At 52.5% G+C, this 12,406-nt stretch overlaps 1 protein-coding gene across 1 annotated transcript in view; it reads right to left on the bottom strand.

Annotated features, from left to right (window-relative positions):
* The window catches only part of LOC109886250 (puratrophin-1-like), a gene marked incomplete at its 5' end in the record, with an annotated part of 135,452 nt that overhangs the window by 95,735 nt on the left and 27,311 nt on the right, over positions 1–12,406 (bottom strand). The window contains one exon of the mRNA XM_031815694.1: positions 5,701–5,839. Coding sequence (XP_031671554.1) covers positions 5,701–5,839 — 139 coding nt within the window. The remainder of the gene's footprint in view (positions 1–5,700; positions 5,840–12,406) is intronic.

The raw sequence follows: 12,406 nt of genomic DNA, 5'->3' as shown, positions 1-12,406 counted from the left end.
CAATAACATCTGCTAACCATGTGACCAATAAAATTGTATTTGATTTTAAACGGTTGACGAGATAGAGCCCCTATCCCTATAACCAGCCCCTATCCCTATAACCAGCCCATATCCCTATAACCAGCCCATATCCCTATAACCAGCCCCTATCCCTATAACCAGCCCCTATCCCTATAACCAGCCCCTATCCCTATAACCAGCCCATATCCCTATAACCAGCCCCTATCCCTATAACCAGCCCCTATCCCTATAACCAGCCCCTATCCCCAGCCCCTATCCCTATAACCAGCCCCTATCCCTATAACCAGCCCCTATCCCCAGCCCCCTATCCCTATAACCAGCCCCTATCCCTATAACCAGCCCCCTATTCCTATAACTAGCCCCTATCCCCAGCCCCCTATCCCTATAACCAGCCCCTATCCCTATAACAGCCCCTATCCCAGCCCCTATCCCTATAACCAGCCCCTATCCCAGCCCCTATCCCTATAACCAGCCCATATCCCTATAACCAGCCCCTATCCCTATAACCAGCCCCTATCCCTATAACCAGCCCCTATCCCTATAACCAGCCCCTATCCCCAGCCCCCTATCCCTATAACCAGCCCCTATCCCTATAACCAGCCCCTATCCCTATAACCAGCCCCTATTCCTATAACTAGCCCCTCCCCAGCCCCCTATAACCAGCCCCTATCCCTATAACCAGCCCCTATCCCTATAACCAGCCCCTATTCCTATAACTAGCCCCTATCCCCAGCCCCCTATCCCTATAACCAGCCCCTATCCCTATAACAGCCCCTATCCCTATAACCAGCCCCTATCCCCAGCCCCCTATCCCTATAACCAGCCCCTATCCCTATAACCAGCCCCTATCCCTATAACCAGCCCCTATCCCTATAACCAGCCCCTATCCCTATAACCAGCCCCTATCCCTATAACCAGCCCATATCCCTATAACCAGCCCCTATCCCTATAACCAGCCCCTATCCCTATCCCCAGCCCCTATCCCTATAACCAGCCCCTATCCCCAGCCCCCTATCCCTATAACCAGCCCCTATCCCTATAACCAGCCCCTATTCCTATAACCAGCCCCTATCCCCAGCCCCCTATCCCTATAACCAGCCCCTATCCCTATAACAGCCCCTATCCCAGCCCCTATCCCTATAACCAGCCCCTAACCCCAGCCCCCTATCCCTATAACCAGCCCCTATCCCTATAACAGCCCCTATCCCCAGCCCCTATCCCTATAACCAGACCCTATCCCTATAACCAGCCCCTATCCCTATAACCAGCCCCTATCCCTATAACCAGTCCATATCCCTATAACCAGCCCCTATCCCTATAACCAGCCCCTATCCCTATAACCAGCCCCTATCCTTATAACTAGCCCCTATCCCTATAACCAGCCCCTATCCCTATAACCAGCCCCTATCCCTATAACCAGCCCCTATCCCTATAACCAGCCCCTATCCCTATAACCAGCCCCTATCCCTATAAGCAGCCCCTATCCCCAGCCCCCTATCCCTATAACCAGCCCCTATCCCTATAACCAGCCCCTATCCCTATAACCAGCCCCTATTCCTATAACTAGCCCCTATCCCCAGCCCCCTATCCCTATAACCAGCCCCTATCCCTATAACCAGCCCCTATCCCTATAACCAGCCCCTATTCCTATAACTAGCCCCTATCCCCAGCCCCCTATCCCTATAACCAGCCCCTATCCCTATAACAGCCCCTATCCCTATAACCAGCCCCTATCCCCAGCCCCCTATCCCTATAACAAGCCCCTATCCCTATAACATCCCCTATCCCCAGCCCCTATCCCTATAACCAGCCCCTATCCCTATAACCAGCCCCTATCCCTATAACCAGCCCCTATCCCTATAACCAGCCCCTATCCCTATAACCAGCCCCTATCCCTATAACCAGCCCATATCCCTATAACCAGCCCCTATCCCTATAACCAGCCCCTATCCCTATAACCAGCCCCTATCCCCAGCCCCCTATCCCTATAACCAGCCCCTATCCCTATAACCAGCCCCTATTCCTATAACCAGCCCCTATCCCCAGCCCCCTATCCCTATAACCAGCCCCTATCCCTATAACAGCCCCTATCCCAGCCCCTATCCCTATAACCAGCCCCCTATCCCTATAACCAGCCCCTATCCCTATAACAGCCCCTATCCCCAGCCCCTATCCCTATAACCAGCCCCTATCCCTATAACCAGCCCCTATCCCTATAACCAGCCCCTATCCCTATAACCAGTCCATATCCCTATAACCAGCCCCTATCCCTATAACCAGCCCCTATCCCTATAACCAGCCCCTATCCTTATAACTAGCCCCTATCCCTATAACCAGCCCCTATCCCTATAACCAGTCCATATCCCTATAACCAGCCCCTATCCCTATAACCAGCCCCTATCCCTATAACCAGCCCCTATCCCTATAACCAGCCCCTATCCCTATAACCAGCCCCTATCCCTATAACCAGCCCATATCCCTATAACCAGCCCCTATCCCTATAACCAGCCCCTATCCCTATCCCCAGCCCCCTATCCCTATAACCAGCCCCTATCCCTATAACCAGCCCCTATTCCTATAACCAGCCCCTATCCCCAGCCCCCTATCCCTATAACCAGCCCCTATCCCTATAACAGCCCCTATCCCAGCCCCTATCCCTATAACCAGCCCCTATCCCCAGCCCCCTATCCCTATAACCAGCCCCTATCCCTATAACAGCCCCTATCCCCAGCCCCTATCCCTATAACCAGCCCCTATCCCCAGCCCCTATCCCTATAACCAGCCCCTATCCCTATAACCAGCCCCTATCCCTATAACCAGCCCCTATCCCTATAACCAGTCCATATCCCTATAACCAGCCCCTATCCCTATAACCAGCCCCTATCCCTATAACCAGCCCCTATCCTTATAACTAGCCCCTATCCCTATAACCAGCCCATATCCCTATAACCAGCCCCAATCCCCAGCCCCTATCCCTATAACCAGCCCCTATCCCTATAACCAGCCCCTATCCCTATAACCAGCCCCTATCCCTATCCCCAGCCCCTATCCCTATAACCAGCCCCTATCCCTATTCCCAGCCCCTATCCCTATAACCAGCCCCTATCCCTATAACCAGCCCCTATCCCTATCCCCAGCACCTATCCCTATTCCCAGCCCCTATCCCTATTCCCAGCCCCTATCCCTATAACCAGCCCCTATCCGTATCCCCAGCCCCTATCCCTATAACCAGCCCCTATCTCTATAACGAGCCAATATCCCTATCCCCAGCCCCTATCCCTATAACCAGCCCCTATCTCTATAACCAGCCCCTATCTCTATAACCAGCCCCTAATCCTATAACCAGCCCCTATCCCTATAACCAGCCCCTATCCCAAAACCAGCCCCTATCCCTATAACCAGCTCCTATCCCTACAACCAGCCCCAGCCCCTATCCCTATAACCAGCCACTATCCCTATAACCAGCCACTATCCCTATAACCAGCCCCTATCCCTATAACCAGCCCCTATCCCTATAACCAGCCCCAGCCCCTATCCCTATAACCAGCCACTATCCGTATAACCAGCCACTATCCCTTATAACCAGCCACTATCCCTATAACCAGCCCCTATCCCTATAACCAGCCCCTATCCCTATAACCAGCCCCTATCCCTATAACCAGCCCCAAGCCCTATAACCAGCCACTATCCCTATAACCAGCCCCTATCCCTATAACCGGCCACTATCCCTATAACCAGCCTCTATCCCTATAACCAGCCACTATCCCTATAACCAGCCCCTAGCCCTAGCCCCTATCCCTATAACCAGCCCCTATTCCCAGCCCCTATCCCTACAACCAGCCCCTATCCTTATCCCCAACCCTATCCCTATTCCCATCCCCTATCCCCATACCTATCCCCACCCCTATCCCCAGCCCTATACCCCAGCCCTATCCCTATCACTAGCCCTATCCCCAGCCCTATACCCCAGCCCAATACCCCAGCCCTATATCCCAGCCCTATACCCCAGCCCCATACCCCATCCCTATACCCCAGCCCCATACCCCATACCCCAGCCCCATACCCCAGCCCAAAACCCCCAGCCCTAACACCCAGCCCTATACCCAGCCCTAACACCCAGCCCTATACCCAGCCCTACCCAGCCCTATACCCCGGCCCTATACCCCAGCCCTATACCCCAGCCCTATACCCCAGCCCTAACACCCAGCCCTATACCCCAGCCCTAACACCCAGCCCTATACCCCAGCCCCTAACACGCAGCCATATACCCCAGCCCTATACCCCAGCCCCATACCCCAGCCCAAAACCCCCAGCCCTAACACCCAGCCCTATACCCAGCCCTAACACCCAGCCCTATACCCAGCCCTACCCAGCCCTATACCCCGGCCCTATACCCCAGCCCTATACCCCAGCCCCTAACACGCAGCCATATACCCCAGGCCTATACCCCAGCCCTATACCCCAGCCCTAACACGCAGCCCTATACCCCAGCCCCTAACACCCAGCCCTACACCCCAGCCCCTAACACCCAGCCCTATACCCCATCCCTATACCCATCCCTATACCCCAGCCCTATACCCCAGCCCTATACCCCAGCCCTATACCCAGCCCTATACCCCAGCCCTAACACCCAGCCCTATACCCAGCCCTATACCCCAGCACTATACCCCAGCCCTATACCCCAGTCCTATACCCCAGTCCCTAACACCCAGCCCTAACACCCAACCCTATACCCAGCCCTATACCCCAGCCCTATACCCAGCCCTATACCCCAGCCCTAACACCCAGCCCTAACACCCAGCCCTATACCCAGCCCTATACCCCAGCCCTATACCCAGACCTATACCCCAGCCCTATACCCCAGCCCTATACCCCAGCCCTAACACCCAGCCCTATACCCAGCCCTATACCCCAGCCCTAACACCCAGCCCTATACCCAGCCCTATACCCGAACCCTATACCCCAGCCCTGACACCCAGCCCTATACCCGAACCCTATACCCAGCCCTAACACCCAGCCCTATACCCAGCCCTAACACCCAGCCCTATACCCAGCCCTATACCCCAGCCCTATACCCGAACCCTATACCCCAGCCCTAACACCCAGCCCTATACCTGAACCCTATACCCAGCCCTAACACCCAGCCCTATACCCAGCCCTATACCCCAGCCCTATACCCAGCCCTAACACCCAGCCCTATACCCCAGCCCTAACACCCAGCCCTAACAACAAGCCCTATACCCAGCCCTATACCCCAGCCCTATATCCAGCCCTATACCCCAGCCCTATACCCCAGCCCTAACACCCAGCCCTATACCCCAGCCCTATACCCCAGCCCTATACCCCAGCCCTAACACCCAGCCCTATACCCAGCCCTATACCCCAGCCCTATACCCGAACCCTATACCCCAGCCCTATACCCCAGCCCTATACCCAGCCCTATACCCAGCCCTATACCCCAGCCCTATACCCGAACCCTATACCCAGCCCTAACACCCAGCCCTAACACCCAGCCCTATACCCGAACCCTATACCCCAGCCCTATACCCCAGCCCTATACCCCAGCCCTATACCCCAGCCCTATACCCCAGCCCTATACCCCAGCCCCATACCCCAGCCCTATACCCCAGCCCTATACCCCAGCCCTATACCCCAGCCCTAACACCCAGCCTCTCTCACCTCCTTGAATCCCTGCTCCAGACTCTTGAACTCCATGATAAAGTCCAGTTCCTGAGTGCGTTGGTTGGACAGCATCACCAGCTTGTGAACCAGCTCATCCACCTGATCGTACAGACCAGCCACAACCTCTACGGCATCTCTGGAGGGACACACAGAGAGAGAGAGACAGTCCTTTAGACTTCCAGCAGGACAGATAGAGGCAGGCTCCTTTAGACTTCTCTACGGCATCTCTGGAGGGACACACAGAGAGAGAGACAGTCCTTTAGACTTTAGACCAGCAGGACAGATAGAGGCAGGCTCCTTTAGTAGACAGTACAGTAGTTCCTCAGTCCAAGACAACGTTTCCTTGCACAGTAGAAACAAGACACTTTCAGCTAGGAAAGACTCTCTTGACTCAGACGACAGCTAGGATAGACTCTCTTGACTCAGACGACAGCTAGGGAAGACTCCCTTGACTCAGACGACAGCTAGGATAGACTCCCTTGACTCAGACGACAGCTAGGAGAGACTCCCTTGACTCAGACGACAGCTAGGAGAGACTCCCTTGACTCAGACGACAGCTAGGAGAGACTCCCTTGACTCAGACCACAGCTAGGATAGACTCCCTTGACTCAGACGACAGCTAGGATAGACTCTCTTGACTCAGACGACAGCTAGGATAGACTCCATTGACTCAGACGACAGCTAGGATATACTCTCTTGACTCAGACGACAGCGAGGATAGACTCCATTGACTCAGACGACAGCTAGGAGAGACTCCCTTGACTCAGACGACAGCTAGGATAGACTCTCTTGACTCAGACGACAGCTAGGATAGACTCTCTTGACTCAGACGACAGCTAGGATAGACTCTCTTGACTCAGACGACAGCTAGGAGAGACTCTCTTGACTCAGACGACAGCTAGGAGAGACTCTCTTGACTCAGACGACAGCTAGGAGAGACTCTCTTGACTCAGACGACAGCTAGGAGAGACTCTCTTGACTCAGAGGACAGCTAGGAGAGACTCTCTTGACTCAGAGGACAGCTAGGAGAGACTCTCTTGACTCAGACGACAGCTAGGAGAGACTCTCTTGACTCAGAGGACAGCTAGGAGAGACTCTCTTGACTCAGACGACAGCTAGGAGAGACTCTCTTGACTCAGACGACAGCTAGGAGAGACTCTCTTGACTCAGACGACAGCTAGGAGAGACTCTCTTGACTCAGACGACAGCTAGGAGAGACTCTCTTGACTCAGACGACAGCTAGGAGAGACTCTCTTGACTCAGACGACAGCTAGGAGAGACTCTCTTGACTCAGACGACAGCTAGGAGAGACTCTCTTGACTCAGACTATCTTTCACCAAAATCAAAGTTCAGATTTTTAACTGTAGAAGAAAGATGTGATTGTATTGTTGACCGTTCCTCTCTGAAGAAAAGTAAATATTCCCCCCTCGTGTGCTGTCTTTAGTTGATGCTAGTCAGAGCCTGTCTGTGGTACTACTGTACACTGTGGTCATCACTGACACGGACTGACAGAGCAGGCTGACATCTCATTGGATCACCAGTTGAATTGATTGACATGGGGTGGATGTGTTGATTGAGTTGAGGAATGAGAGATAGAGATTTGATTGGATGAGCTGGTTTGAGTGACAGAGCAGAGTGTGTGTGTGTGTGTCCTCTACCGTGTCTATCTATCGATCTGCTTCCGTGTGTGTGCGTGTGTGTGTGTGTGTGTGTGTGTGTGTGTGTGTGTGTGTGTGTGTCTGTCGTTAAGGAAGCATTAGCTCAGGGCTCCAGCAGCAGACACTGACTGAGTACATTGTGAGGGAAGCCTGGGATGAAGCCTGGGTCGATGACTACAACATGACATCATAGCCCCTAGCTAGCTCTACTGTAGTCCAGTATTACAGTACACTGCATTGTCCTCACGTTATACTGTACAGCCATACTCTGTTTCCCCTACAGTAAGACCAACTCACACACACACAACAGTTAGACCAACTCACACACACACAACAGTTAGACCAACTCACACACACAACAGTTAGGCCAACTCACACACACACAACAGTTAGACCAACTCACACACACAACAGTTAGACCAACTCACACACACACAACAGTTAGACCAACTCACACACACACAACAGTTAGACCAACTCACACACACAACAGTTAGGCCAACTCACACACACACAACAGTTAGACCAACTCACACACACAACAGTTAGACCAACACACACACACAACAGTTAAACCAACACACACACAACAGTTAGACCAACACACACACAACAGTTAGACCAACACACACACACAACAGTTAGACCAACAGACACCAGTTAGACCAACACACACACAACAGTTAGACCAACACACACACACACACAACAGTTAGACCAACTCACACACACACAACAGTTAGACCAACTCACACACACACAACAGTTAGACCAACACACACACACAACAGTTAGACCAACACACACACACACACAACAGTTAGACCAACAGACACCAGTTAGACCAACACACACACACAACAGTTAGACCAACACACACACACAACAGTTAGACCAACTCACACACACACAACAGTTAGACCAACTCACACACACACAACAGTTAGACCAACACACACACACAACAGTTAGACCAACACACACACACACACAACAGTTAGACCAACACACACACTCAACAGTTAGACCAACACACACACACACAACAGTTAGACCAACACACACACACACAACAGATAGACCAACACACACACACAACAGTTAGACCAACACACACACAACAGTTAGACCAACTCACACACACAACAGTTAGACCAACTCACACGCATAACAGTTAGACCAACACACTCTGCAGGTAGACTAGTGGTTAGAGTGGAGGGGCGGCAGGTAGACTAGTGGTTAGAGTGGAGGGACGGCAGGTAGACTAGTGGTTAGAGTGGAGGGGCGGCAGGTAGACTAGTGGTTAGAGTGGAGAGGCGGCAGGTAGACTAGTGGTTAGAGTGGAGAGGCGGCAGGTAGACTAGTGGTTAGAGTGGAGGGGGGGCAGGTAGCCTAGTGGTTAGAGTGGAGTGGTGGCAGGTAGACTAGTGGTTAGAGTGTAGGGGCGGAAAGTAGACTCGTGGTTAGAGTGGAGGGACGGCAGGTAGACTAGTGGTTAGAGTGGAGGGACGGCAGGTAGACTAGTGGTTAGAGTGGAGGGGAGGCATGTAGACTAGTGGTTAGAGTGGAGGGACGGCAGGTAGACTAGTGGTTAGAGTGGAGGGACGGCAGGTAGACTAGTGGTTAGAGTGGAGGGGAGGCAGGTAGTCTAGTGGCTAGAGTGTTGGGCCAGTAACCAGCAGGTAGACTAGTGGTTAGAGTGGAGGGGAGGCAGGTAGACTAGTGGTTAGAGTGGAGGGGAGGCAGGTAGACTAGTGGTTAGAATGGAGGGGAGGCATGTAGACTAGTGGTTAGAGTGGAGGGACGGCAGGTAGACTAGTGGTTAGAGTGGAGGGACGGCAGGTAGACTAGTGGTTAGAGTGTTAGGCCAGTAGCCAGCAGGTACACTAGTGGTTAGAGCATTGGACTAGTAACCAGCAGGTAGACTAGTGGTTAGAGCGTTGGACTAGTAACCAGCAGGTAGTCTAGTGGTTAGAGCGTTGGACTAGTAACCAGCAGGTAGCCTAGTGGTTAGAGCGTTGGACTAGTAACCAGCAGGTAGTCTAGTGGTTAGAGTGTTGGACTAGTAACCAGCAGGTAGTCTAGTGGTTAGAGCTTGGGTCAGTAACCAGCAGGTAGACTAGTGGTTAGAGTGTTGGACTAGTAACCAGCAGGTGTCTAGTGGTTAGAGCGCTGGACTAGTAACCAGCAGGTAGCCTAGTGGTTAGAGTGTTGGACTAGTAACCAGCAGGTAGCCTAGTGGTTAGAGCGTTGGACTAGTAACCAGCAGGCAGTTAACCCACTGTTCCCCTGAACAAGGCAGTTAACCCACTGTTCCCCTGAACAAGGCAGTTAACCCACTGTTCCCCTGAACAAGGCAGTTAACCCACTGATCCCCTGAACAAGGCAGTTAACCCACTGTTCCCCTGAACAAGGCAGTTAACCCACTGTTCCCCTGAACAAGGCAGTTAACCCACTGTTCCCCTGAACAAGGCAGTTAACCCACTGTTCCCCTGAACGAGGCAGTTAACCCACTGTTCCCCTGAACGAGGCAGTTAACCCACTGTTCCCCTGAACGAGGCAGTTAACCCACTGTTCCCCTGAACGAGGCAGTTAACCCACTGTTCCCCTGAACAAGGCAGTTAACCCACTGTTCTCCTGAACAAGGCAGTTAACCCACTGTTCCCCTGAACAAGGCAGTTAACCCACTGTTCCCCTGAACAAGGCAGTTAACCCACTGTTCCCCTGAACAAGGCAGTTAACCTACTGTTCCCCTGAACAAAGCAGTTAACCCACTGTTCCCCTGAACAAGGCAGTTAACCCACTGTTCCCCTGAACAAGGCAGTTAACCCACTGTTCCCCTGAACAAGGCAGTTAACCCACTGTTCCCCTGAACAAGGCAGTTAACCCACTGTTCCCCTGAACAAGGCAGTTAACCCACTGTTCCCCTGAACAAGGCAGTTAACCCACTGTTCCCCTGAACAAGGCAGTTAACCCACTGTTTCCCTGAACAAGGCAGTTAACCCACTGTTCCCCTGAACAAGGCAGTTAACCCACTGTTCCCCTGAACAAGGCAGTTAACCCACTGTTCCCCTGAACAAGGCAGTTAGTCCCACTGTTCCCCTGAACAAGGCAGTTAACCCACTGTTACCCGGTGCACCGAAGACGTGGATGTCGATTAAGGCAGTCCCCCACCTCTCTGATTCAGAGGGGTTTGGGTCAAATTCGGAAGAGACATTTCAGTTGAATGGATTCTAGATACCCCCCTTTCCTGTCTGAACACACCATGTCTGCCCCCTGCTGACAGGACACACACAACACACTACAATAACTATCAAATCAAACCAACTATCATAGTGGTTCAGCAGTCCCAGTTAGACTGAATTGGTGTAGAATGACTTGACTGTCATGTTGCCGCAGCAACGGTGGAACCAGTGTGGTGTTGCCCTAGCAACAGGCTGGCCGGCAGGGGTTCTGCTGTCATGCTAATGTCTGGCGGCATGCCGACTGGACCAGGCTGTCAATCTCTATCGCTTTGTCCAGGAAGAGGGAAGGACGGGGTTAGGAAGGCATCTTCCTGAACTGTCACAACTCAGACAGACAGACAGTGGGGTTTGGTTTGGCTGTGGGATCTGATAGGCTGGGCCAGGGAGGGTGGGAGGGAGTTGTTCACAGCCTCAAACGAAGACTGTGCAAATCATAAACAATGCAAGGTGCAGAAACACCCACAGTGAGGGGTCCCGTCAGTCTGCTGACAAGGATCAATGGTTCAGAATGAGTCTGGATCTCTGTGTGTCTCCTCAGTAGGGGATCAACGGTCTGGATCTCTGTGTGTCTCCTCAGTAGGGGATCAACGGTTCTGAATGAGTCTGGATCTCTGTGTGTCTCCTCAGTAGGGGGTCAACGGTTCAGAATGAGTCTGGATCTCTGTGTGTCTCCTCAGTAGGGGATCAATGGTTCAGAATGAGTCTGGATCTCTGTGTGTCTCCTCAGTAGGGGCTCAATGGTTCAGAATGAGTCTGGATCTCTGTGTGTCTCCTCAGTAGGGGGTCAACGGTTCAGAATGAGTCTGGATCTCTGTGTGTCTCCTCAGTAGGGGATCAACGGTTCAGAATGAGTCTGGATCTCTGTGTGTCTCCTCAGTAGGGGATCAACGGTTCAGAATGAGTCTGGATCTCTGTGTGTCTCCTCAGTAGGGGATCAACGGTTCAGAATGAGTCTGGATCTCTGTGTGTCTCCTCAGTAGGGGATCAACGGTTCAGAATGAGTCCGCATCTCTGTGTGTCTCCTCAGTAGGGGATCAACGGTTCAGAATGAGTCTGGATCTCTGTGTGTCTCCTCAGTAGGGGATCAACGGTCTGGATCTCTGTGTGTCTCCTCAGTAGGGGATCAACGGTCTGGATCTCTGTGTGTCTCCTCAGTAAGGGGTCAACGGTCTGGATCTCTTTGTGTCTCCTCAGTAGGGGATCAACGGTTCAGAATGAGTCTGGATCTCTGTGTGTCTCCTCAGTAGGGGATCAACGGTCTGGATCTCTTTGTGTCTCCTCAGTAGGGGATCAACGGTTCAGAATGAGTCTGGATCTCTGTGTGTCTCCTCAGTAGGGGATCAACGGTTCAGAATGAGTCTGGATCTCTTTGTGTCTCCTCAGTAGGGGATCAACGGTTCAGAATGAGTCTGGATCTCTGTGTGTCTCCTCAGTAGGGGATCAACGGTCTGGATCTCTGTGTGTCTCCTCAGTAGGGGGTCAACGGTTCAGAATGAGTCTGGATCTCTTTGTGTCTCCTCAGTAGGGGATCAACGGTTCAGAATGAGTCTGGATCTCTTTGTGTCTCCTCAGTAGGGGATCAACGGTTCAGAATGAGTCTGGATCTCTGTGTGTCTCCTCAGTAGGGGATCAACGGTTCAGAATGAGTCTGGATCTCTTTGTGTCTCCTCAGTAGGGGATCAACGGTTCAGAATGAGTCTGGATCTCTGTGTGTCTCCTCAGTAGGGGATCAACGGTTCAGAATGAGTCTGGATCTCTGTGTGTCTCCTCAGTAGGGGATCAACGGTTCAGAATGAGTCT

This window comes from Oncorhynchus kisutch, unplaced genomic scaffold (assembly GCF_002021735.2).
Source record: "Oncorhynchus kisutch isolate 150728-3 unplaced genomic scaffold, Okis_V2 scaffold495, whole genome shotgun sequence".
NCBI lineage: Eukaryota > Metazoa > Chordata > Actinopteri > Salmoniformes > Salmonidae > Oncorhynchus > Oncorhynchus kisutch.
The sequence above is the reverse complement of the archived record's forward strand: the minus strand, read 5'-3'. Positions and strand labels throughout refer to the sequence as shown.